Below are 25,766 nucleotides of genomic sequence, written 5' to 3'. Positions count from 1 at the left end.
TTGTATTGTTGCCTATGAAACAACAGCTTGACAGATAGTGTCCCTTTTTGTTCTTTTGTATTTGATTGGATTGGCCTTGCTGGAACGTGGTCCCAGATGGGCTACGGTGTAAATAGTTTGTTTGTTTAAGCTTATTTCGAGGAATGCGGAGTTTTGGGGGCGTACATAATGCATGCAGCATGCAAGGGATATAGTCCGTACAAATCAAATATTCTCCCAGACGTGTATTATTCTTTTTGTGGTTTGATCAAGATACAGTAATACTAACAATCTTTACATCGTCCTCCGGCTTCTCCTTCTTCACCCTCACATTCTCGATGCGATGCACAACATCCAGCCCTTGCACCGCACGCCCAAAAATCGTATGCTTCCCATCCAACCAGGGCGTCTTTTCCGTGGTAATGAAAAACTGTGATCCGTTCGTATTGGGCCCCGCATTCGCCATGCTAAGCGTATACGGTTTGTCGTGCTTGATGTTGGGCGTGATCTCGTCCTTGAATTCGCCGCCCCAGATACTCTCGCCGCCTGTCCCGTCGCCGAGCGGATCGCCGCCTTGGATCATGAATTTGCGGATTACGCGGTGGAAGATGGTGTTGTTGTAGTAGCCCTGGCGCGCGTGCGTGACGAAATTCTCGACTGCTAGAGGCGCGATTTGCGGGAATAGGCGTAGATGGATGTCGCCCAGGGTAGTGTGCAGGGTGGCCGATGTGCCGATTTCGGCCTTCTTGTTGGATGCCGCCGAGTCCCTTGCGGACTGGTCGCCGTCGCGCGGCTTCTCATTTTGAACGTCGCGCGTCGATTTCGAGATCTCGTCTTCGTTGGTGAACATGTAGAAGCGCACTTTGCCGTAGCCCGTTGAAACGAGGATCGGGTCGCGTTCTTCGGATTCTTGGAGGAGCGGGTTGGCGCTTGCTGCCATGCTGACGGTGACAACGCCCTTTTTCTGCGGTTGGCCCTGGTATATGGCTAAGTTGAGCGCGCGGAAGGGTTCGTCTTTGCCGAATACGCGCACCACGCGGTTGGTGAAGGTGTTGATGCATTTGATGCCGTGCAGAGAGCCGTACATGATGAAATGGCCTGATTCGTCGAAAATGACGTTGATCTTGGGTCGGGAAATTGGGTTCTCGATATCGCGTTCGATGGCTATTCGGCGCCCGAATTCGACTTCTTCGAGTCGCTCGAGGCCATTTCCCGCTTGTTGCATGTCGGTAATGGTGCTTATCGATTCGTCGTATGTCCTGTACAATTTCCCTGACTGGAAATCAAATACTCGCACTTGTCGGTCAGGAAATGAAAAAGTAGCGAATTGATGGCCCGATGGCGAAATCGAGATGGACGACGGGACGGATTTTTTCTTTCGGAATTCGAACAGATTCGTAGATGATTTAAGCTCAAAGACATTGTCTGGTTTTGTAAAGTCGTCGGATGGGCGCCAGTACTCGATCATGCCGGTTTCATCGGCGGAGATGACGCAGTCAAAGGCATTGTTGAATGCGAGCGCGACGACGGGCTTTCTGTGAATCGAGGTGAGAGTGTACAAGGCGTCGCGGTTCTCTCCTCGACCATCGAAGATGACTATAGAAGGGCTGGCTTCGTCTGTGACGGCAAGCAGGGGCAGCGATGCGCCGCGTTTGTGCACCCAGCAGACGCATCGCGGCGTGAATTGCAGATCAAACATGGCAAGAAGATCTAGACTGCATCAGTAGCCACACTTACGCACACACACATAGACACGGGCAGCGAGGAGAAAATACCAAAGGTTATTATATCAAAAATTTTAACAGTCTTATCCATCCCAGCTGTAGCAAAACTCCTCCCATCCGCGCTGACAGTCGTGCTCGTAATCTCGCCGGCATGCGCGCGGAACTCCTTGACAAACTCCACCCCAACAGCCATCTTCTTCCAAAACTTGACGACGCCATCAATCGAGCTCGTAATGAGAAAGTCGGTCGAAGGCGTGACATTCACATACGACAGTTGGTCCCTGTGCATGAGCGACTTCGAATACCGCTGAGACGCCGGCAGTGCGTTCACGTAGACCCTCTCGAAAGCTAGCTTGCGCCGTTTTTTCTTCGGCGCTGCTGCTGAGGGTAGAGCTGGGCCGAAATCGTCGGTGTCTGACGAGGAGTCTTCCCCTGCTCCTGCTTCTCCTGCGAATGGAAAAAAGTTAGCTGGAGACGTTCAAGACTCTAACAAGAGAGCGTTCATACCTGGCGTCACGTCTGCCAGTTCAGACAATGGCCGTTTGTGGGAGACAGGCTGTGATGGGTTTTCTTCAGGTGCAGCAACCATTTTAGCTGATTATACAAATATTATGCTGGCGCAGTCATAGAAGCAGAGCTCTGTGAGTTGCAAGGCTCGATCAATAATTGAAGGAGGTCGACCAGCGGAGACGAAAACGCACGGGCCAGCCGAACTTTTTATCAAAACAACTCCCCGCCTTCATCTCTCGCTATCGCAGCACACATACATACATACATATACACACGCACACATTCCGGTACCATGGCGGGCAATAATCCCACTCAGATCTTTGCTGATGACGTGGTGGAGGAGAAGGGAGAGAATGCTCGTCTCTCCGCTTTCGTGGGTGCTATTGCTGTGGGAGACTTGGTGAAGTCGACGCTGGGCCCCAAGGGAATGGACAAAATATTACAATCTGCGTATGTCTGGTTGCTTGAAACTGCTCCAAATATATTTGACTGATATAGCGTTTCTGTGACAGCTCGACCGGAGAGATTCTGGTGACCAACGATGGAGCGACCATCCTCAAGTCAATCGCCCTCGACAACGCCGCCGCTAAGGTTCGTAACGAAATATCTTGCTTCAAGTGGGAAATACATTTTCTGAAGGGACATTCTTGCAGGTGCTAGTCAACATTTCCAAGGTTCAAGACGACGAGGTCGGCGATGGAACCACCTCTGTCGCAGTGCTGGCGGCCGAGCTGCTCAGACAAGCCGAGATCCTGGTGGACAAGAAGATTCACCCCCAGACAATCATAGACGGATACCGGATAGCCAGCAAAGCCGCGCTTGCAGCCCTCGAGAAGTCCGCTGTTGACCGCAGCAACGACCCGATCGCTTTCCGCAAGGACTTGCACTCCATCGCCCGCACGACACTTAGCTCCAAGGTTCTCGCTCAGGACCGCGATCACTTTGCGACCCTCGCTTGCGACGCTGTGCTCAGATTAAAGGGTTCTACTGATCTCAGTCACATTCAGATCATCAAGAAAGCCGGTGGCAAGCTTTCCGAGTCTTACTTGGATGAGGGGTTTATTCTTGATAAGAAATTCGGTGTCAACCAGCCAAAACGTCTGGAGAATGCCAAGATCATGGTTGCCAATACAGCCATGGACACGGATAAGATTAAGATTTTTGGTGCACGTGTCAAGGTAAGGAGTTTATAGATGCTGCATGGCAAGTCATGGTGCTAAGAGTCTCAAACAGGTTGACGGCACAGGTAAACTCGCTGAACTAGAGAAGGCCGAGCGGGAAAAGATGCGCCAAAAGGTTGAAAAAATCAAGTCACACGGTATCAATTGCTTGTAAGGACTTTTCTGATCTTCACAGAATGAGGTCACGGTCTAACTAATTGTCTTTCTAGCGTCAACCGACAGCTCATTTACAACTGGCCCGAGCAGCTTTTCAGTGAAGCCGGAATTGCCAGCATTGAACACGCAGATTTTGACGGTACGTTGCGAGTCTGTGGTAGCCAAACAATCGGTACAATGTGTACTAATACCGAGCAGGTGTCGAGCGACTAGCCCTCGTCACAGGCGCCGAGATTGCATCGACATTCGACAACCCAGAACAGGTCCAACTCGGCCACGCCGATCTTGTCGAGGAGGTTATTATCGGAGAAGATACGCTACTTCGATTTTCAGGAGTAGCCAAGGGTCAAGGTATGTCTCCCCCAATATGTATTTTATTTTCTAAAAGCGTGTCGGGACTGATAGTTGCTATAGCCTGCACCATCGTCTTGCGCGGTTCGTCGGAACAACTTCTCGACGAAGCAGACCGGTCTCTTCATGATGCCCTTGCCGTTCTTTCGCAGACCGTGAAAGAGCCCAAGGTGACGCTTGGCGGCGGCTGTGCTGAGATGACCATGAGTCTAGCTGTTGAGCAGGCTGCGCAGAACACCACGGGAAAGAAGCAGCTTGGTGAGTTTTATCAAACTAAGGCATTCCTTTATTTAGCTGATTTTCTCTAGCTGTTGATGCCTTTGCCCTCGCACTCCGACAACTCCCCACAATCCTCGCGGATAACGCCGGTCTAGACAGCTCGGACCTCGTTGCGCGACTCCGACAAGCCATCAGCAAGGGTATGTCAAGCTCTGGTTTAGATCTTTTTGAGAATAAGATCGGCAACATGGCAGAATTGGGTGTGGTAGAGGCATACAAGCTCAAAAGGGCCGTTGTCAGCTCTGCCTCGGAGGCTGCAGAGCTGTTGCTGCGCGTGGACAACATTATTCGTGCTGCTCCTCGGAGGCGAGAACGTATGTAAAGGATTGAATTTCTCATTTTGATAAGACAAGTCAGATAATGGAAAAAACAAAAGAGGAGAACCCGGGGGGAAACAAAGAAAAGAAATGTATGAAATGAGATGATCATTTTTTTTTTTTTTGCATGAGACATTACTTATAAAATGTAGAACTCATAGTAATAATATCATCATTTGACTACCTAGACTGTACAGAGATAGATGTCTTAGCTCATTGCAATTCGTATCTAGTGGCATATTGCCTAATATTATCAGCTGGCATCTCCGCCTGCGTTGCAACTGCTGTGTCATATCGATATGACGAGGTTCCACTCATTTCTTGCACGCCTCCATCCGGAGACTGATAATAGTAATTATGCCCACCACTCGAGCCCGTTGGTGCGAACGACGTCCGACCACGATCGCCATCTATAGGGGAAATCGGAGCGGCGTAAGCCGCAGGCAGCGCCGATGAAGGCACGGCGGCTGGATTGTGTTGTTGGGCTTGACTCAAGGTCGAGAGAGCTTGTTGTTGCTGCTGCGGCTGCTGTACTTGCTGTGCATCCAATTCGGGCTTGCTGTCACTAACCATCAAGTTAACTGCTGCAGCTGGCTTTTCATCCTGTTGGTCTCCGCTTGTGTTTACTGGAGTATATGCAGTTGCTGCTGATGATGACGACGCTGGTGGTGACTTTCGCCGTCGACCGGCACAGCAGCAATAAACGCTCAGCCAGATAATGCCAGCTATGATAGCGAGACCGCCTACCCCAGCACCAACGCCAATGCCTATCTTCGCACCTTGGCTGAGACCAGAGTGATTCTTTCCGTTACTTGCAGCGCTCGTGGATGACCCGGAGTCGGAGCTGCCGTTGTCATTGTCGCTGTTAGAAGTTGATCCTCCGCTCGAGGAACTGCCAGCGCTGGCAGTGGAGGTGGCAGAAGGGGAGTATGTGAATGTGACTGTGGTGACTCGGCCGTTGGATATGGATACCGTGTTGGTGACGGTGAAAGGCTCCGCGGTTACTGTCGCTGCTGTGGTCTTAGCATTGAAATAGACCGCTGAGAAAGATACACAAACCTGATCCAGTCCCAGTCCCAGTCCCAGTAGCAGTAGCAGTAGCAGTAGCAGTCGCTACACTTGCGCCAAAGGTACTGGTACATTCCGAATCCGGTATCTTGGTGATGGCCACGCCATACGCATCGCAAAATGACTGGCTATCGTCGAATACAACTAGGTAATGCAGAGTAGTTGTCAGCCATTTATAAAAATGGATTGAAAACGAAACACATCTTCAAAGAATATAGACATACGAGAGTCATCCTCCGAATCACAGTTCGCGCGAACACAGCACGTAGACACGAGATGGAACTCGTGGGTTTCGCACAAGCACTTGTAATCGGTGGAATCACAGTTTGTCGCTGCGGCGACTCCTTCTTGGGGACATGATTGCTATGCAATTTAAATTAGATTTGTCTCTGTCTCCGTTGGAAGTCAAGTCCACCGGCTAGACGATATTGGAAGGCAACATACAGCACATGTAGGTAGAAAAGCCCACTGTGTATCAGCCGTTGCAGCCAGTAATAACAGAAGGAATGCATCTGGTCGCATCTGTATTTGTCCTTTAGTCAGTCTGACTCTGTCGATTACGAAAGTGGGCGTTTAAACAGGGGAAGCTCGACTATAGTAATGGGCAATTGACCTTTTTTAAAAAGGAGTTATACAACTCTATCCATTCCCCGCTCAGAATCCCAAAGCCTCAATTTCTCAGCCTCCCTTTAATTCCTAGTAGCAGCTAGTTTCTGACTGTCTGCCAGCGTGCCTGTAGCCAAGGCAAGACCCGCCTACTATACTCATAGCACTAAGTCTTCATTTACATAAGAAAACTTGACGATTATATGCCACGGCCGAGCCGCATTCATCTCCTTGCCAATCATTTCTTTCTACAGCCCCGTATCCGAAAGCTGGCTGGTTGTAACGGCTCATATAAATATTTCCCGGTTCGGTAATGTTGAAAACATGCCGAGCTTTTGTTGCGGTTAGTATAGGCGACTGACCAATCAAACCATTGGCTTTGATACTTAACCTGCGGGTTTTGGTCTGCCACAGATTTTTGAGGCTTGTAGAGCTATAACCCGGGGAGGTTAGTCTATAGAATGGTCTGACCGATTGGTTGGTTGGGTGTTATGCTCGCCAGATGAGGCCTGTTCTGGTAAGATTCAGTTAGCCCTAATGTATTGGCATTCGTTCACAATATTATCCAATACCCATGCATGTAGCAGCATAGTTGAGTTCCTGCATATATCTGGAGCAGACTGCCCTGCCTTATCACAGGGATTTATCTGAGCAAGCCTCAAGGGGGCATAGACCCCTGCCGCCGAAGAGCGTCGGATATGTAACACTAACACCTATCGTTAGACCAACTCAAGTAGGTTAGGAGCAAACATTACTTTTTGATATGCTACTGCCTTGAAATATATAGGTGGCAGTCTTAATCCTACATTATAGGTAAGTTAGCTCTATGCTAAGCCACTGCCTAAGTTGCACGGTCTCAAACAAGCTCAGAAGAGAAGACTTATATTACGTATATCTACGACCCAGCCGTCCCCTAGACGTCCAGGCTATCATTTAGACCAACCAAGGTTCCCTCTTTGAGATCTGTAATGAATATAGATACAAAAATAGTAGCGATCTACCGCACGGCCCGAACCGCACCCCCAACAACCTTATGTACACTGTTGAGATCCTCGATGTAGTGCAGAACCTTTTCTGCGGTTGCCGATTATTAGGGTGCCTCATGAGAAAAATATATCTCCTCCTCGTGAGGCCTTCCTAGGTACACATCTTTTGCCTCATGTTCTTTCTCCTCGATATAAACTATCAATCCATAAGTACTAACCATCTAATCTAAGCGAATTCTCTTAATGAATTTTCAAAATCATTATACGCATTGAATACAACTCATTACGCTAATCAAGAATGCGCCAAAACCCAGTCAACTTCTTCCTCAGCAAGTTCAAAAATATGTTCTGGTGGATACTTTGCTTTCCAACCGATGGCATGACCATTAACGGCCGTAAGTGTGCAACTAGTATTTAATGTCAGAAGGGCAATACTTGAAATGTTAAAGCAACCCAAGAAAGAAAGGGATAACCTACTGGCCACCAATCTCCGCAGGAACGAACGATTTCACGCCCTGCAATACCGGAGCCATCTGCTCCAATGCAGCGTCATCTGCCTGTGTGAGAGACTCATCATGAATAACGCCTCGCTTGACAAGGGTCTTTGCCATGGCACCGAAAAGATCGTGCCATTTCACAGAGCCAGACGCAGCTAGATAGAATCCGTTTTTCCCGTAGTTCGGAATTTGTCCCGAGAGAATTGCACGAAGGATGTCAAGGAACAGAGCTGTGTTGTCGGATAAGTGACATACAGGCCATGACTAAATATTTCAGGCGTTAGTGGGATAGGGGAGACGAAATAGAAAAGAAAAGAACAGTGCTGGTCATACCGCAGAGCTGTCATCAACGGTATACATCCGTTGCATCCGTTTCGCAGCTCGGACAATAGCCACGGTTTGGATCGAGATGGGATTGCCGAATCCCTCTCCTCTGCCATATACAATGCAAGGTACGAATATGTAGCTTCGAACACCATAGCTCTCGGCGATATCAATAACTTCAGCGTTTGTTCTGGCGCCCTGTAAAAACACATAATATTAGATATGAGTTGATAATATTTGATCAAGAAGAGCGAAGGTCGTACTGTGTTTAGAAACGGCTGGGGTCCATCCGCGGTCCTCTGAAGCTCGTATAGCCCCGGGTCAGTATCTAGCAGAGGCCGATCATTTGGACTCCCCGTATGACTGCTGAGAACCTTGGCACCACTTGTGAATAGGAAATGCGCATCCGTTCCAGTACGCTTCTTGACATCGGCGAGCGCTTGGATCATGATCCTCGGCACACGAATCTCAGATGCACTGATCATCCAGTAAACAATGTTGATATCGCGGCTGATAATGGCTTGCTTGATATCGGATTCATTGTTCAGATCGATCTGAACCGGCTCCGCGCCGTACAGTTCTTTGACTGCCTTGGCTTGCTCCTCGTTCCGGACCAAGGCATAGAGCTTCTGATAGGGAGGGAGATTGGCTTGATTCCAGCTGGCGAGTAAAGAACCGCCTAGGTAGCCTGAGGCGCCAGTGATGAGTATATTATGAGACATGGTAAATAAGATTGTTGATGTGGAAGATTGATTGAATGAATAACTCTGATCTATTCTGAATCGTGAGATGGAATGCGTGCTCTAGTCATGATCTATATAGCAAGTAACTCAACTATGTAACTATCAAGGACGATTAATAATGATTATGACACGTCTCCGGACTCTCCCACTCAGACATTACTAAAAAAGAAAGGTAAATTTATAAAAAATTACAAATGAGTTTTCGCTTTAATATCTACGACTTTCGCACCCCACTGTAATAACCTTAATAGAATTAATATATTTGTAAGCGAGTGCACAGGATTTCCAACCAATTTGATATAGAGAATATCCCGATATGGAGAAATTATGGGCCTCTCAAGGGCTTTACTGTATAGAGAGTGCATTGGATACGTATTGCATGGAAAAGAAATGTTTCTGTGTACCCCCTCGCTTGGTGTCGATGACATCATACTGCGGACTGCAGCCCCATGATTGGCCGAACAATATCAAGCAAAGAGCCAATGATATATCGCTCTTAGTTCCACCTAGTACACAGAAGAACCAATCAACTCTTGCAATGCTATAGCTTGGTCTCTTTATAGACTCGCTTCACTCACGGTCTTTAGAATATGATCGCCAGTTATAGTCTACATAACTGTATATCTACCCGACGAAGCGTAAGGATGACATGATATTAAACAGTTACTATTAGAGACGGAAGAGAGCATAGATCGACTTCGCAACGCATATGCATAATTGTAGGGCTTATGTTTAACTACTCGGCTTCTCAATCACTGTTTGCGAGCGCTATGTTTGCGTAATAGCTTTTCCTTCATGGCCGATACGTGTTGCAGCATCTTAAGGTTATATGGGCTACTAACTAAAGCTTGTACGATTGCAGCTTAGATTTCCATTCTACATAAACTATCTACTACTAGTTAGCAGTTACTCCAACGATGGACTACCGCGGCATGTCTTAGATGTTGCTGGTCAGTGACTATATGCACGGACGCGAGAAACAAAGAAAAGCAACATATTCATGCACTTCTAGGTAGACTAGGGCGCTCCAGCCAATGAAGCAAAACGCTTGCCCTACTCATGATATATTTATACTATCTAGCAGCTAAATCATGCGGGGTTGCAATTTTGGTAAAGACACTTGAAAAGAGGGAATTATCAGCTGGATCCAGTACCTACGTAGGAAATACATAAAGGGACTCTCCGGGCATTTTAAACTCCTACCTAGGCATAAATTAGAGCCTTTTTTTCCCTCCAAATGGGAAGCCTCTGGAATCGAAAAGTTGACTCACCATCAAATAAGCCAGCGCTTCAACATGTGGCTCAGGCTCCTCCTTTTAGCAGTGGCCCAGACAACAACAGTGCGAGCTGAGGGATTCACCTTTCCGACCGACCAAGAGGACGAGTTCATAGTGGGTGATCTCGTGAATGTCACCTGGGACGTTGTCACCGCGCGATTCAGTCTCTACGAAAGTTGCGAGACCGCGGTGGCTCTAGAATGTGCGTTGTGCCTCTATCCTTCTACCCTGTCCGTCTGATAATTGACTCATGTATGTATACATGTGTAGCAAATTCAACGAATAATTACAGCTACATCTGGAACGCCACACGCGCCAACTACCGAGAATCAGGCTGCGTATTTAAGCTAGAGCCCTTGGATGCAGATGGAGTCGCGAATCCGCCGAATCTGACAAGCGTATATTTCGGTGTGAACAAGCGATATTCCACTGATCCAGCGCCGACGTATTATAATTTTGGAGGTTCGCTGACAAATTCTTCTTCTACTTCATCGGCATCGTCATCTTCAACGTCTTCACCTACGTCAGTCTCAATATCAACGTCTATACCTGTCGCTACTACTGCAACTGGCACGTCAACACCAACACCATCATCTTCCTCAACGCACACCTCAGCCCTCACCACCGCACAAAAAGTTGGCCTAGGCGTCGGGATTCCTCTAGGCATCCTAACACTCTGCTCAGTTGGGATTTTGTTCATGTGGTATCGACGTCGCATACAGTACCAACGCACATGCCAAGTTCAGAATGACGCGATGGAAGAAGGGAAAGCATCCTTCAAACCCGCGTCCTATAGTCACAACCGTGTCGCTTCCGGGACCGAAACCCTAGTCTCCGAGCTATCGGCACAGAATTATGATGTTGGTAGCGGTGGTTCGAGGCCTATCAGTGAGCTTATGGGGACGCCTAGGGCGGAGATGGAGTAGTAACTATGGACATTCTCAGGCGATAAATATATAATAATGAGTAATATTCATAAGGCATCGACATTATCTTGTGGTCCTTGCATCTATAGGAGAATATATACACTGATGTCATTTAATGATATGTACGATGATTGAGTCATGAATTTGTTGCCATGAGGGCCAAACGTGTATGCACTTGCACATGTGCATGAAGTTGCTATGAATCCACGGACAACTCGACAACTACTAGTGATGGCTGGCAAAAACACCCTCTCGAGCAATCGACTTTCTACACTCTTCCATTATTTTTGCCTGCTTCGCAACATCAGCGAGTCGGGTAATCACTTCCTTGTTACCATCCACAAATGTGAAGATAGCATATGGAATATCAACCTCGCGGCAAAACTCAAGGATCAGCTTCTGAGCCTCTCGAAGATTATGACGCGGAAGACGCGGATACAAATGGTGAATAGCCTGGAATTGGAGGCCGCCATGGAAGAAATCCAACCAGGTCGGACAGTCGACGTCCATGGTTGTACGCAACATTTTTTGGGGGAAGGATTCGTGAATGCCGAGATCAGCCGTTGACATGGCAAAATGAGAAAGCGTAATTTGCACATGGAGCGGTGATGTGACCATGTGCGAGATGAGGAGGTAAGTAATGCGGCTGGACCAGTCGGGGAGAGAGCGGTAGAGCACTCCGTATCCAAACCAGGACCAGAAAAACACCAACCCGGCAATCTCGTACCACCTGTGCCACCACGCAGGTCCATTTGCCCTAGCTCGTCTTGAGAAAAGAAATCCGTAGCTCAGAGCATAAAGGTTGAATCGAGCAAAGAGCATGATGGGATAGTAAGTATAATTTTGAACGCGCAGAAGAATTTTAGCGGCAAAGTCGTATTGCATGATAATTCCGTAGTAAGTGCTGCGCAGACTTGTCAGCAGTCGGTGAGAAATGGCGAAAAAGGGCATATGCTGGATGTCTGGGTCGTGTTCCGGGGAGTTTGTGACAATATGGTGCACGTTGTGGTTGTCCTTCCACCAGCACAAACTCAGTCCGCCAATGTAGCTGGCAATGGTCATGCCAATGGTTGAGTCGACTTGGTAACTGTGAGTAATGCCCATATGCCCGGCATCATGCACCGTGAAGACGAGTTGATGCCACATGCAGCCGAGGAAAAAGGCCGACGGTATGTACCAACCCCAGCGGAGAAAGGTATAGCTAAGCGCAGCAAACAAAAAGTACCGGCAACATTCTACGAAGTAGGCCCAGTAGTTGCAGTTATAGAGACCGGCCGCACGTATCCGCTCATCCAATTCACGATACTTCTGAACGATAGCATCTTGGGAGCGAAAGTCAAGAGAGGGGTACTTCGATGTGTCTAATAATATTTCTTGCCTTGTTCGGGCATCGAGAAAGGAGAAACGGGAATCGGTTTTCTGGTCACTAGGTGGTGTCGATGGAACAGATGAAGCATTCGTTGATGTCGAATTTCTTCGACGCAAGCCAGTACCCTCCGGCTCATCAAAGACCGGTGAGCTAGAGCGCGAGCTCGAATCACTCGAGCATCCTTCAGATTCTGCGGTTTCGTTCTCGCCGTAAGGGCGAAACTGTCCTCCCTGGATCGGAGGTAGGAAGTTGACCCATCGTCCTTGAATACGCCCAATTTGGTATGAAAGCATGCGCTTTCGAGTTTCTGCAGAATGCAATCTGTCCGCATGACGAATAAGGTTTAGCATTTATTCAAAACAAGGCACGTTCAGCGACATAACGTAGAGCTCTGCTGTACGTACGCGTTTATTTCGTCGGTGGCATCACGACCAACCATATGCTTGATCGACGTTGGGCCACCAGGATGGAACTTGAGCCAGGCATCTGTCTTTAGAACTCTGCCGTCATATATCACAATATGGCGCCCATCGGCAACCAAGCCTTCAATCTCTCTGCGCGAGATAATTCGTTGTTTACGGTCGATGGGACCGGCCCGTTGAGCTTCGACTTCGACCATGGCGGGAATGGATCGCAGACGAGAAATGCCACTGTCGCTGGCGAGAGGAGGAAATGAATGCTATGACAGGACAATCATCCGAGTCGTCGTATGTGCGTTGTCTTGATAATTATTTATCGAGTTGGCGGTGTTTACTTTTGGAGAGAGCGGGCGGAGAAGACGGAAGATCGTATGATTTTAGCAGGCGGTGAAGCTAGGCAGCAGGATATGTGTTACATCTGTGTGATCTTTGGGATTGAACGATTGAATATAATATATAGATATATTTATAGATATATATATAATATTACTTGCGATACAATATATCGACGAACTTGTATAGCTCCAGGAAGCATACTCTGTACACCATTGGATCACGACGCCAGGGTTGAATGGTCTTTGGAAGCAGCCAATCAGCTGCCAGGGCAAGATCTAAGACGACGCCGAGAGCCTCAGGACTCGCCAAGACAAGCCACGGGAGCTGGCTCTGCTGATTGGTGGCAGGCTGTTCTCTATCGAAGACATTGCCACTGGAAGCTTTGTGTGATGTCCACTTATCTATTGAAAGGAAAGGCAAAAATAGCAACGGAAGATGTGCATCTCAGGTAGCGAGCGCCACTCTCGTATTTGTGTTGTGAAATTTGTGATTATGCCGGAGATATCGGCAAAAAATACATTTAAATTACTCGCGGCTGTAAAACAGAAAAGGGGCAACCAATCACACGCTCTGGTTCCCGGGAGCGGGCCGCACGGTCTTGCAGACGGCCAATCAGCGGCGGCCCTCGGGTGAAACGCTGCAGTGCGGCTGCTCAATTTTGGAAATAGCGCGAGCCTCCACTCTATGCGTACAGATGTAAGAAAGATGTAAGAATTGCATATGAAAAATACACACATGCATCTATTTGTCCATCTGTACTCATATAATTCCAGAGTGTCTGCTGGCAAGAAATTAAAGCAATCTAAGCCAATGCAAGGGCTCTTCCGGCTTCCAACTTCCAATCTCCAAGTGTCAGGCCAGGCATAGCGAGGTTGCAGAACCACGGCGCGGCGAGTGAAACCATTGCACCACTTAATAGACTAGTGCTATACCAAGCATTAGGCTAGCGCTTAGCCAGTCCCTGCCACTGGGGGCGTTTTTCCTGTTCGATCCTGGTTTTGTACGGACGACTTGGCCATGGCTTATCGGGTGTAGTGCCTAGAGGCGCCCCCGTTCATTCACTAGTTGGCCCTGCTTTCCTCTCTTTTCCTCCGTCCCTCTCACTGTCACTATCAATTTCAAGGTCAATGTCGCTCTTTTTGCACTTGTAGCCGTCCCTCCTTTTGTATTTGCCGTTAGAAGTGTACAGTCATTTGATATTTGTTTATCCGCCCGGTGCTCGCTCTTTTTGCATCCGGAACCAACTTTCGTTTTTCCCCCTGCTGGAAGTGTGCGGAGATATCCTCTCCTCGCCGGCTTTCATTCACCAGCAATCATGGTTCGCTCTGCGATGATAGCAGCCCTTGTGGCTGCGTTTGTCTCGACTGTCTCTGCTCAGACAAGTACCGAGTGCCAGCCCCTAAACGAAACATGCTCGCCAGACCCGGCACTCTCTACAACTCACACCTGGAACTTGAGTTCTTCTTCACAGCTAGACACCACAGCGTGGAGTATCACCAATGGGGTCATGAACTATACCGAAGACGCCCTAGGCTTCACCATTAACAAGAAAATGGACTCGCCGACAATCCGATCAAACTTCTACATTTTTTGGGGCCGAATGGAATACCATGTGCGAGCCGCTCCTGGCCACGGCGTGATCAGTAGTGTGGTGCTCGAGTCGGACGATCTCGACGAAGTCGACTGGGAATGGGTTGGCTCGGAGGGCATGCATGTTCAGTCTAACTGGTTCGGCAAGGGCCAGACAATCGCCAACACCGGCGTCACTCACAACCTCACCTCCAATGCCACGCTCGATTTCCACAATTACACCACCTGGTGGGATAGCGACAAGCTCGAGTGGTGGTATGATGGTACTCTTCTACGCACCGTGACCTACGAAGATGCCACCAACAGCTCCGGCACATGGTATCCTCAGACCCCCGTCACGATCCGCATGGGAATTTGGCCCGGTGGTGATCCTTCCCAACCCGAGGGCAGAATCATCTGGGCTGGCGGTGAAATCGACTATAACGCTGGGCCGTATACCATGTATGTGTCGCAAATATTAGCTCAAGATTTCTCCACAGGGAAGGAGTACAATTACACGAATCACAGTGGAGACTGGCAGAGCATTGCAATTGTTCCGTAAGTCTCTCTCTCTCTCTTCGCTTTTTATCCTAGAAAGGAAAGGAAAGGAAAAGAAACCCCGGCTAACAACCAACAGTGGCAACTCAACGATCGAAAAGGAACTCAACAAAGTGCATCTATCCACAGCACAAAAATGGGACAGAATGTCCGAAGGTTCCAGAATAGCCATCATCGTGGTTGCCAGTGCAGTCGTTGGCACCGGAGCGATCGTGTTCCTCTTCTGCTGCATTCGCCAACGACGAATCGGCAAGCGCGAATGGAATATCCAAAACAACAAATGGGTGGAAGAACGTACGGAGATGATGAATATGCAAGCCGAGTGGAGACAAAAAGGATATGTTGAGATGAAGTAGTATACATATATACATATATATATGCGTGCTTGACGATGTTTCTTTTTTATCTTTCATTTGCCGTCCATCGAGCTATCAACTAGAAGCGTTTATGATATCTACCTTCGGCCGAACTTCACTTCTTGTCAATATTTATTCATACCGAACCCCCTTTTTTTTGTTTCGTTTCTGTTCATCGTCATCCAACTGGACTGCCTTTCTTCTCTCGATACCATCACGCCACAAATCCGCCTCGACAATCCTCATCTACGATCATTATATCTCTCAAGCGCACTCTATATCCATCACGCCATGCTACCTCTGTTGTTTTGTCAAATTCCATCTCTTGCCGTGTCTCCTGTTTCCATTCATCGCTGGAAAAAACATGTTCGTCTCCCTCGCTACAATTTATTGTGCTGTGGTTCTGGTTTGGTGTTGTCTGGGTTTATTATATTATGTTATATAGCTCCTATCTATCTATTCATCTGAGCTCATTCTTCTACCATCACATCTTACTTCTAGATATGTAGATATCCCCAAGGCAAGTCAGAGCAAAGCATGAAACGAAGCACGACTAATTTAATTATCACATTGATCTATCTATGCATGTATTTTTTACATTCAGCTAACGATGCAAGTGGTATAAGGTATAGATATAATTAATATGGAACAAAAAGTTGTGCAACAAAATAATGCCAACATAGCGAACATTTCTTCGAATGGATAATGGATTAGGAGAGATGTGATGTCTGGATGAAAATCGAAGAGTCTATAGATGCGAATGAAAACCCGGAACGCCATGGAGATGAGTATAAAGAAAAAATTGAAAAGAAATGACGAAACAAACGAATGAAATGATTAAACCTTTTCTTCCGACTTCTCAGCTTTCACGACCTCAGCCTCGACGTCAGTAGCCTGCTCCGAGTTGGCAGTAGACGTGGCAACCGCAAGACCCTTCTCAGGGTCCTCCTGAGCGGGTTTGGGCGGCGCTTCTTTCTTTCTGATATCCTTCCAGCCCATACCGCACGCGACACAAGCACACAACGCAGCCGCGGCCGCACCAAACCAGAAGACAGCATTAACACTCTTGGCATACGCGACGAGTGTTTCCGCCAGCTGAGTAGGATTATTACCCACAGCTGCTCTTACCGCAGACCCCGAGCCACCAGCGGCAATGATCGAGGCCACATCAACGCCCGGAGCGTATTTAGGGAGGTCGATGCTGAGCTGGTTGGACAGGATGGTCTCGCAAATAGAGAGGAATACGGCACCACCGAATGTCTGGCCAAAGGAGACTAGGGCCATCGACACGGGCACAAATTTGGGGTGAATGCTGTTCTGGACCGCGATCAGTGGCATTTGCATGGAGAGACCGCGGCTGAATCCCAGGAGGATCTGGTATCCGATCCGTTTGCCGATGGAGGTGGTTGGGTTCCAGGTCGAGATGAGTCCGAGGGAGATGGAACTGAGGGATCCACCGGCTACCATCCAGGGGAGGTAATAGCCCATGCGACCGACTGGATGGTGTTAGTTTTTGGATCTTTTCTGTCAGCTAGAGAGCGAAGAAAAGACTTACCAAGCGTTCCAGAAGCAACAGTAGCAACCAGCTGACTCAGAACATTAGGCAACATCCACACACCGCTCATCATTGGTGATGCGTTTCGGACGGTCTGAAAATAGATGGGGAGGTAGTATGAGGCGATCTGCAGACAGCCAAAGAACAGGAACATGGCAAAGACAGATGTCCAAACAGTGCGAAGCCTGAGAATGGAGAAGGGCGCCATGGCCTTGTCGCCTTGGAAGTATTCCCAGATTCCGAATAGGATGGCTGTGCCGCCAGCGCCACAAAACAGACCGATGATGGTAGCACTGTACCAATGGTACTTGTTTCCACCCCATTCAAGGGCAAGGAAAACCTGAATGGCAGCAGGGGCGAAAAGCACGAAGCCAATGAGGTCGAGTTTGGTGAGGATAATTTTCGTGACTGTCTCGGTGCGTGGTTTGACTGTCTCGGGCACAGAGATGAAGAATAGCAGGATAGCACCTGCAACTCCGCCGACGGGGAGGTTGATATAAAAGCCTATGTCATTGTCAGTTTTCCTTCCCTCTTCTTCTTTTCACTCTTCTTTTTTTTGGCATAGAAAACTCGAAGGAAACGTACACCAACGCCAGGTGACATAGGTAGTAAAAGCACCTCCTATGATCGGACCACAGATAGTTCCCATCTGAGCAAGACCCATCATGATACCGAAATACTTGGGCCGCTTGTGCAAGGGCATCGAAGCCGACAAGATAGTCAAACCGCCATTCATGAGACCAGACGATCCAATACCGGCTATAGCTCGTCCGATAATGAGCATATTTGAAGACGTGGCCACACCGCAGATAAGCGAGCCGACTTCAAAGACGAAAAAGCAACCAAGGTAAATATTCTGTTATTGAGTTAGTGGGTTAGAACTGCATCTGAAAGCTGCTTCGGAGATTTCGATCTCACCTTGGAGCGAAAATTGGAGTAGACTTTTCCGGCTAGAGGTTGGAGGGAGGCACTGATAATTGATTTCGTTTAGAATTGATCCCATAGATTCATGATGGCGAGGTTTGACAGAACGTACCAAGCTAGTAGATATGCAGTTCCATACCAACCGACATCTGCCAGCGAGTTGAATTCACTTGTAATATCCGGAACAGCCTATAATCCTCGCTGTTAGCACTGTCTAGTCTCTTTTAAAGAGATTGTTGAAAGAAACTTACCGTAGAAACAATAGAAACATCCAACATGACCAGGAAGAAAATCGAAGTCAAAGAACCCATCAACGCGTACAATTTCGGTCCTTCGATGTAATGGACAGACATTGTGCGAGTCAAATCGGCATTGCCAGCAGTCGCTTCTCTGATAACATTCTCAGTCACATCCTCGTCATCGTCGCCGCCATCTGCAGCAACAGATTGGTCTTGTTGATCGTGCCTTTGCTCGACCGAGCTCGCATCGTAAGACTTGGAGACATTATCGATTGTGAAATCTTCATTGAGGAGGGTTGAACTGGTCGAGACGGTAGTCTGACCCGTCGCGATACGTCTATCTCCGTCCATGGTTAAATTTTGGATTTCCAAGTAGGGTTGAATTTCTTTTTGATGATTTCCAACCCCCACTCTTTGCTGTGATCGTGTCCGAATTATATATTCTTGCTCAACGACCACAAGAGTCGGACAGTCGGAGGAGAACAGCCGATACAAAATGAATGGATAAAGCTTGTTATTTTTTTTTCTTCCAAGCAACATCAGACACAAAAGGTCGGCCCACTGGGTTATTTATTTGTTTCAAATCAACACATCAGCCTATAACGCCGCCATCTTATCTCCGGACAAGTGTAGAATAGACCGGGATTGGCGGGATGCCGAACTCCGTCTCAAATTTCTCTCTCTCACTCAGCTTGGAAATCCGGTTCCTAACTAGAATCCTAGCAAGCTAGTGTGGAGATCTAGATCAGTTGACTAGAGCTCCTACGTATGCAGTGATCCACATAGAAAATAGCTGAAAGCCTGTAATCCGTTCCTATACGAGGCCTCTAGATCGCCGCTCACTTGTCTAGATAGCGAGCAACATGAGGGTCAAGAATTATTAGTCATTGTCATTCTCACTGATCACCAAACGGCCGTAACTTCCTTGACAAACCATATGAAAACAACAGAGCTAAGTAACTGAACAAGGTAAATTCAGCGATACGTTATGTCCGTCGACAGACAAGCAAGCCACAGAGCAAAAGAAAAAAAAAGAAAAAGGGCGAGAACGGGGGTTAGCATCAACCTATTTCGGTTAGCTCACCTGCGGATGGAGAGCTTGCCGTAGTGTATTGGGCTAGTATGAAACAGGCTAGCATTCTGCCAAGCCGCCAACGACGTCAATAATCCTCTCTTTATAACGAACAAACCATGTTAGGCGTTCGTTGCAGAAAGGGACAGCAATCATGAACGCGATGACCAATAGACTTTCCGACTTCTTTTTCAAGCATGGAAACACTGCCACGCTACTCATTAGGGCCATTTCGGTCCAATGAAGGTAATAGGGACTCCCAATTGAACGTCTTCATCTCTAACAAACATTTCCAAATCGAATTGAAAGCCTCCAACTTTAAAAAGTCATCGACACTTCTAACGGAATACCTCCGACATCTGGAGCATCTAGAACCTGAGTATCTGTCCGAATCGAAGGAAAACTTTGAGGATCCGCTCGAAGAATTGGCTGACTGGAATGTTTCCTGCTAAGATATTGAGAGATTCCACCTTTGGATATACATTGGAATATACCCTCCATGATTGCTTATTTCTAGAAGTTTTTTACTACTCACTGTATGCTGATTACAGTAAGTTCTTGCCCATCTTTCTAGATAAGACTGGAAGCGAACGATTTGTGAGTGCTCTCCTCCTGGAGTCTGAGCAAGTGAACAATCCTGTATTTCCAAATTCCAAAGTACAGCCCTGATGAAATTGAAATACTAATTTTGGAAGAGATTGCTGCCTTGCCAGCTATTCCCCACAAAGTATATATTTGAGGGCAATAAGTTGCTTTCTTGAAATCAGTGGGCGCTGGGGATGTGAGTAGCATTTGCAGAGAGCTCAAAGCATATGCAAAAATACAGTCAGTCTCATTTTCTGAGCTTGTAAACACATGTAGGCTTCTTGAGATCGGTTATATTCCTTTTTCTGGCCGTGTTGTTGACGACCCTCTTCTATACATCGAGTCCGACAGCAGAACCTTACTTTGCAACTGAAAAGTCCTCTGGTATATCTTAATGAGACAGAAATGGTTGGCCCAGATTAGCTGTTCTATAAAGGGGCCCCATACGTGTGGTGCTGTTTGGGGAGATGTTAAATCTGATAATGTTCTAATAGATACGCAAGATGATGCATATCTTATTGATTTTGGTGGAGGCTACACTAGGGGCTGGGTGGATAAGGAATTAGCAAATACCACCGAAGGAGATCTCAAAGGTCTGCAAAGAATTTCTGAATTTCTCTTTGAATACCTGCTCCATGTTCGTGGCCCTGTGTATGAGACCAAGTTTCAACAAGTCAAGAGTTTGGATATTGAATTGGCTTTCAATGGTCCTTTTAATGGGCTTGGCCAAACACACAGATATATTTCTCCTAGCAATTCATTCAAGACGTCAATGGGCGTTTTATTACTGTTTTCTTACCTCACGGTTCATCCATAAGCCAAATCCGGTAGTAAAGGAACATGGAATCCGACAGTATCTTGAACCTACTCTGATTTAATAAGTAACATTATTTATCTCCGGCCGTTCACTATAAGCGCGACTTTATCCCCATTATACTATAGTTATGTATGTCTGTGTACAGCGCCGGCAGTCTCAAATTCCGGCCTCCACATAGTCCCAAACTTAAGGCTGAACAGGTAAATAAGTTTCAAAGCTTGACTTGCCATGTGGAGAACGGCAGTCGGAGCCGAAATTATCAATGAATCCCGCTCCAACACATGGGGCATCTGACTATCCCAAATTAGGTTATGTATTTAGGCATCAGGTTTTGTGGACATCTCCTTTTCTTCTCGGATTTGGGTATGATTCGAGATTGTTCATTGAAAATTATTCCAGGGTTCAATTAATATACATGATATGTAGTTATGATGACATGGTGCAATCATCCCATAGTGGCTCTCCCTCCGTTCCAAAGGCCCCAGAACCCAAACCCATCATTCGTCCAGGGCTCTTGGTTGAAGTAGGGAAACAGTTCTGGAACTAAAAGATTCTGCCCCTGTTGATCCTGCTGCTGTTGTGCAAATGCTGCCGCCGCTGCTGTCTCGGATTGAACTTGCTGTGCACCATCGTTTATCATAAGCAACGGATTATTGCTATTATTGCTATTATTGCTATTGTTGTTATTATTAAGATTATGGTTAGCATCCATGGCTGTCCCTGTTTCCTTCGCAGGTGGTGCAAACGGTGGATTTGGAATTATAATCGGAGCACTGGGTATCGTTCCATCGTACACTGATTTCGACCAAGTTGTCAAGGTAGCCACCAGCTTGCTCGACCGGCTATGGACGTTGTCTGCGTTTTGCTTCCATGGCGCCAGGTTAGCCACCTGGCTCATGGAAGTGCTAACATGGTTCAACAGCCCGGGTAGGTCGACTGCGCGTCGCACTTGATACGTGTCCCACGCCGGATCCTCTAATGTTGCCAGTCGCACCAAAGTGAATATCATCAGGGATAGCTGTTTCCATAATCCAAATGGCATGCCGATATACTCGCTGTAATCTAACGACCTGAAAAGTTCTGTCCACGCTTGAATTGACTGGAGACACTCAAGTAGACATTCCATTGTCTCGAGCTCTTTTTCCATCATGAGTGCTGCATGTTGTGTGCGCACCATGGCTACTTCGTTCACCGCCACTTCTACATACAATATGCCGATCTGTATAAATTCTAAAAAGAAGAGCAAATTAGTATTTATGTTCTGCCATTTTTTGCGAAGGTAGTCAACGTACTATTTGCGGCAACGTGTTCCGGGATCTGGCTCCTAAGAGATTCCACCTGGCGCTTCAGGGATCGAATGTATGGTACGACAAGTCGAGTGCTTTGCTCACTCTCTGAACCGCGCAAACGTGCGTATAACATAGTCGTATTACTCAATATTTGCTGCAATCTGACTTGGCATATCAACAATTCATCGGAAAATGTCTCCTTTGCATCGTCAAGCAGCTTCAAACAATCATCAAGGTATGGCGACCAGGGTAGCAGTTCCGCCTTGTGATGGAAAAAAGCGATACTGCGTAAATTGAAAGTGTTAGTGCCGATTTTGTTTTTCATTATCTTTGTTTTTTCCCCTGCCCTTTTAGACCAAGCTTGGGGAAAAAAAAGTGGTTTACCTTGTACTAAAAATGTATGTGGACAAGGCAATACGTCTATGCTCCATTGTTCTTGATTCCGGGATATGAAGTTTGTTGGAAAAGCGTGGATGTATCAGTCGTCCTGGATTCTTGGTATTGAGCTCGTGGTGACACGGCTTGTCTAATTCCAAATCAAGCAAGAGAGAGGTGCAGATCCCAGATAATAAGGTGAGTAGAGGGCCCAAATGAAATTGATAGTGAGCCCTAAGGGAACCGGTCAGTCATAAGGAACAAATTAGAAAAGAGAGATGAAATACAAGCATACCACTGAGCAAAGCAAAGACTTCCCAGCAAGTAATCAACGTTCCGCTCACCCTCGACTAGAACTTCTCGAGCAAGAACTTCCCTTACGGCTCGCCCTAGATCCCATTGTTTCTGTACAAATGGGCAAGCAACGGACATGATGCTCAGCCAGAGAAAAGGTTTCTCTTGGCGCAGCTGCGTGCAGGACATATTTTGGACGATCAGTCTCAAAAATGGAGCATGGTCTACAAACTTGTCAATAAATATCTGATACCAAAGTCTTTCCTCCTCGGCAGTAGGTTCTACATCACGAGGTAGAATATATGGGAATGGTGATGGAGCGCCAGAGCCCGGTGTCGATGAACTAGCGGTTGACTTTGTTGCCGCGTTTCTATGATCCTGGTGGGGTGTGTTGTCAAAGTCTAAACAAGGCATTGGCGGTCGTAGAGAGCCTTTATTGTTGTTCATGATATTGGATGAGCATGATGGCGATGGAGCTGCAGTGCTGCTAGTGGTAGAAGCAGCAGTGTTGTTGGCATTAACGGCATTGACAATGTCAGAAACGTCATTGAAGCTTTCTTCAGTTAAGTTGCCTTGAGATGAACTCGCTCTTAGCAGAGACACTAGTCCATCTAGTTTCCGCTCCAAACGAGCAGCCTGTGAAGAATTTCTTGGGGTAACACGTTTTTTTCGAATAGACGATGAAGGGCTGCATACTTTCTTGAGACGAAAGCACCTGTATATTTGAATAAGAATACCGCCTCTCAAAGGGTACAGTGAACGGAAGTAGAACACGCACCTCTCGCAGCTGTCGCCATTAGCACGCAGAATACATTTACATTTTGCGCGCGCACAATTGCTGCATGCTCGGCCATATGGCGCTGGTCTGGATGTCCCTGGCGCTATAGTGCTTGCATTATCGCGGCTTTGCTCCATACCTAGGTAGTCGTCGGGATACAGGTTGACGTTCGAATCCGATCGAAGTAGCTCAATGACCACGAATTCCTCTCGTCATGAAGTCCGGTGTAGCCCGACTTAACTTGGCTAGTCGGCATATATGTGATTAATAATGAATGACTTTGAACAACGTCTTTGCAGGATGTGAGCTGACGTGTGGCGGTCGTGGGAGCTGCGAAATCCGACGGAAATGGGGATGCGGTGGCGCAGTTCGGAATTCGTAGCATTCCGAAGTCCGTGCCGGGAAGGAGTCCCATAAAAGTAAAAAGGGGTCAACCCGACTGGCCGGACTTATTTTCAGGCCCGGCTTACAATTTCAGGCAGCAGCCGCGCTAGCGGACTGCTCCTCTCTAACCATAAATGGTTAGCCTCATATCGGCTAGCCCTAGACTTAAGTTGAAAAAGTTGATTAATTTGGCACATACAACTTATAAGCACTTTCACTCTACAGTGAGGGGAGTCTATCATTATTGATCACCTCCCTGTAGAACGTTTTGATCCTTTTGCCCTGCTCTGTCTCCGCCCTGTCGCCCAAAAGCAAGTTGAACATAGGTGCCACATGTGCCTCTCTAGGGCCCACAAAATACTCTACTTTGCCCTCCCCTAGACCTTCTATCAATCTGTCTGCAAAGTCTTCGATAAACGGCAATAACAATTCGTACCCACCAGCAGTAACCAATACGTGTTTGATAGGAACATCATGCCACCACCCAATAGGCGCTAGCCGTGGGTCAGTATAGTTGTCTCTCTCGCGATCAGCCAAATAACTCCCTGCCCAGGGTCTGGCGCATCCCGGATGAATCAAATCACCCAGCGGCTCTGTCTCCAGCGGCGGGAACGTCGTCTCAAGTGATGACCAGGGCGACAACAGTGTTGCGCCGCCTATCTCTTCGCCAGCGGCGAGTTTGAGTGGCTCAATCTCCGGGTGAGGATGTGCAATATGGCTTAGAACAGCGAGCACGAGATTACCGCCCGCCGAGTCTCCACCTAGATATACGTTGCTGGCCTTGCGATCAGTCTTTTCGAGAATGTATCGCACGGCCGTGACGCTCTGGCGAAATTGGGTTGGATAGACAGCTTTGGGAGCAAGTGTGTACGCGACTGCAAAGACGGCAATGTCTTTGCCTGCTGCGCGCATTTCCTTCAGGAATTTGTGAAAGAAGGCAAAGTAGCCTCTATTCGCGGGCACAGCCCAACCTCCTCCTACTTCGTGTTTTAGTTCCAGGATTTCTAAGACATTTATAGTATATGCATTGTAGCAATTGCGAATTACCATGAATCCAAATGAGCACATTCTTGGCATTTGGGTTTCCCAACCAGTGCCCTGTGGCGCCTTCACCGAGGGCAATACTCTGGTCCTTGAGCCCATGTCCCCAGATAAAGAACTTGTAAGTAGTAATAGTGGATGGTAGCAATGCTCTAAAAGTTCTTAGCTCTTAATATTTAACATGCCAAACGCAAAGAGGGAGGGAGCCGCACTGGATTTGCAAAGGTGAAAGCCGTGACACACATCTCCTCAGAACCGCATAACCAACATGCAGCAGCAAACTCGCAGCAATTGACTGCTTGGGATTGAATTTCTGTTTCCTGGCACGAAAGGGACCTGTGAGAAGAGCTAGAAATCCCACGATAGGCAGCGAAAACAGGGCAATAGGGAGATCGAGTATTTCGGATAGGGTCATGCTTGACCTTTGACTATAAGGCGACTTTTTTGATCCATGTGCTAATATCAATTCATTAGTGTGTGGTTGTATGCGAAGAAACTCCTCTTTCTTCATGGTTGGGTGTGCCATTTTGGATTTTGGGGTGTTGTTCTGAGAGTATTTATGTAACTCCATGTACCGAAGTAAGGAGTACAACTTGTGTACTACGTAGTATGCGTGTAGTACGGACAACGAGGATTTTTATCATATCTGTCAAGTGGCTATAGCCACCTATACGATAGTAGTGCATCCCTGTGTGCTTGCGCATGGTCAATCCTCATTAGTGGGCTGCGTGCAGCAAACGAGATAGCAACGAGGGGCCGATGATTTTCCAATTGTTGTTGAGATTTGGCAGACCTCGGCACTTGTGAAATACACCTGATCGTAATGTCGTGACGGCTTGCATTTTCTTTACAAGTAGCGTATCAGCAATAATTAAAAATACA

At 47.4% G+C, this 25,766-nt stretch overlaps 10 protein-coding genes across 10 annotated transcripts; 3 read left to right on the top strand and 7 right to left on the bottom strand.

Annotated features, from left to right (window-relative positions):
* Positions 1-247: 247 nt before the first annotated feature.
* Positions 248-2,292, bottom strand: UA08_02552 (Peptidyl-prolyl cis-trans isomerase cyp15; the record flags this gene model as incomplete). The annotated part of the gene is made up of 3 exons (XM_020264607.1): positions 248-1,689; positions 1,755-2,150; positions 2,211-2,292. 3 exons carry the CDS (start codon positions 2,290-2,292, stop codon positions 248-250), a joined length of 1,920 nt encoding a protein of 639 aa, XP_020122600.1.
* Positions 2,293-2,505: 213 nt separating this feature from the next.
* UA08_02551 (putative T-complex protein 1 subunit beta) lies at positions 2,506-4,502 on the top strand (the record flags this gene model as incomplete). Its single annotated transcript, XM_020264606.1, has 8 exons — positions 2,506-2,663; positions 2,726-2,804; positions 2,867-3,391; positions 3,447-3,544; positions 3,604-3,689; positions 3,749-3,901; positions 3,965-4,159; positions 4,210-4,502. The coding sequence occupies 8 exons, from the start codon at positions 2,506-2,508 to the stop codon at positions 4,500-4,502; spliced, it is 1,587 nt and encodes a 528-aa protein (XP_020122601.1).
* Positions 4,503-4,710: 208 nt separating this feature from the next.
* On the bottom strand, positions 4,711-6,413 carry UA08_02550 (hypothetical protein; the record flags this gene model as incomplete). The annotated part of the gene is made up of 5 exons (XM_020264605.1): positions 4,711-5,507; positions 5,557-5,709; positions 5,790-5,928; positions 6,010-6,087; positions 6,354-6,413. The coding sequence occupies 5 exons, from the start codon at positions 6,411-6,413 to the stop codon at positions 4,711-4,713; spliced, it is 1,227 nt and encodes a 408-aa protein (XP_020122109.1).
* Positions 6,414-7,449: 1,036 nt separating this feature from the next.
* Positions 7,450-8,700, bottom strand: UA08_02549 (hypothetical protein; the record flags this gene model as incomplete). The annotated part of the gene is made up of 4 exons (XM_020264603.1): positions 7,450-7,564; positions 7,635-7,918; positions 7,988-8,176; positions 8,242-8,700. 4 exons carry the CDS (start codon positions 8,698-8,700, stop codon positions 7,450-7,452), a joined length of 1,047 nt encoding a protein of 348 aa, XP_020122108.1.
* Positions 8,701-10,016: 1,316 nt separating this feature from the next.
* UA08_02548 (hypothetical protein) lies at positions 10,017-10,924 on the top strand (the record flags this gene model as incomplete). The annotated part of the gene is made up of 2 exons (XM_020264602.1): positions 10,017-10,200; positions 10,269-10,924. The coding sequence occupies 2 exons, from the start codon at positions 10,017-10,019 to the stop codon at positions 10,922-10,924; spliced, it is 840 nt and encodes a 279-aa protein (XP_020122111.1).
* Positions 10,925-11,149: 225 nt separating this feature from the next.
* On the bottom strand, positions 11,150-12,912 carry UA08_02547 (hypothetical protein; the record flags this gene model as incomplete). Its single annotated transcript, XM_020264601.1, has 2 exons — positions 11,150-12,614; positions 12,698-12,912. The coding sequence occupies 2 exons, from the start codon at positions 12,910-12,912 to the stop codon at positions 11,150-11,152; spliced, it is 1,680 nt and encodes a 559-aa protein (XP_020122110.1).
* A 1,451-nt stretch (positions 12,913-14,363) lies between these two features.
* On the top strand, positions 14,364-15,531 carry UA08_02546 (hypothetical protein; the record flags this gene model as incomplete). Its single annotated transcript, XM_020264600.1, has 2 exons — positions 14,364-15,175; positions 15,255-15,531. The coding sequence occupies 2 exons, from the start codon at positions 14,364-14,366 to the stop codon at positions 15,529-15,531; spliced, it is 1,089 nt and encodes a 362-aa protein (XP_020122113.1).
* Positions 15,532-16,368: 837 nt separating this feature from the next.
* On the bottom strand, positions 16,369-18,600 carry UA08_02545 (hypothetical protein; the record flags this gene model as incomplete). Its single annotated transcript, XM_020264599.1, has 6 exons — positions 16,369-17,027; positions 17,087-17,590; positions 17,672-17,942; positions 18,005-18,056; positions 18,123-18,199; positions 18,262-18,600. The coding sequence occupies 6 exons, from the start codon at positions 18,598-18,600 to the stop codon at positions 16,369-16,371; spliced, it is 1,902 nt and encodes a 633-aa protein (XP_020122112.1).
* Positions 18,601-21,168: 2,568 nt separating this feature from the next.
* UA08_02544 (hypothetical protein) lies at positions 21,169-23,596 on the bottom strand (the record flags this gene model as incomplete). Its single annotated transcript, XM_020264598.1, has 4 exons — positions 21,169-21,953; positions 22,016-22,296; positions 22,683-23,396; positions 23,460-23,596. The coding sequence occupies 4 exons, from the start codon at positions 23,594-23,596 to the stop codon at positions 21,169-21,171; spliced, it is 1,917 nt and encodes a 638-aa protein (XP_020122115.1).
* A 466-nt stretch (positions 23,597-24,062) lies between these two features.
* UA08_02543 (hypothetical protein) lies at positions 24,063-25,410 on the bottom strand (the record flags this gene model as incomplete). Its single annotated transcript, XM_020264597.1, has 3 exons — positions 24,063-24,847; positions 24,891-25,034; positions 25,128-25,410. The coding sequence occupies 3 exons, from the start codon at positions 25,408-25,410 to the stop codon at positions 24,063-24,065; spliced, it is 1,212 nt and encodes a 403-aa protein (XP_020122114.1).
* Between the last annotated feature and the right edge of the window lie 356 nt (positions 25,411-25,766).

This window comes from Talaromyces atroroseus (assembly GCF_001907595.1).
Source record: "Talaromyces atroroseus strain IBT 11181 chromosome Unknown scaffold_2, whole genome shotgun sequence".
NCBI lineage: Eukaryota > Fungi > Ascomycota > Eurotiomycetes > Eurotiales > Trichocomaceae > Talaromyces > Talaromyces atroroseus.
The sequence above is the reverse complement of the archived record's forward strand: the minus strand, read 5'-3'. Positions and strand labels throughout refer to the sequence as shown.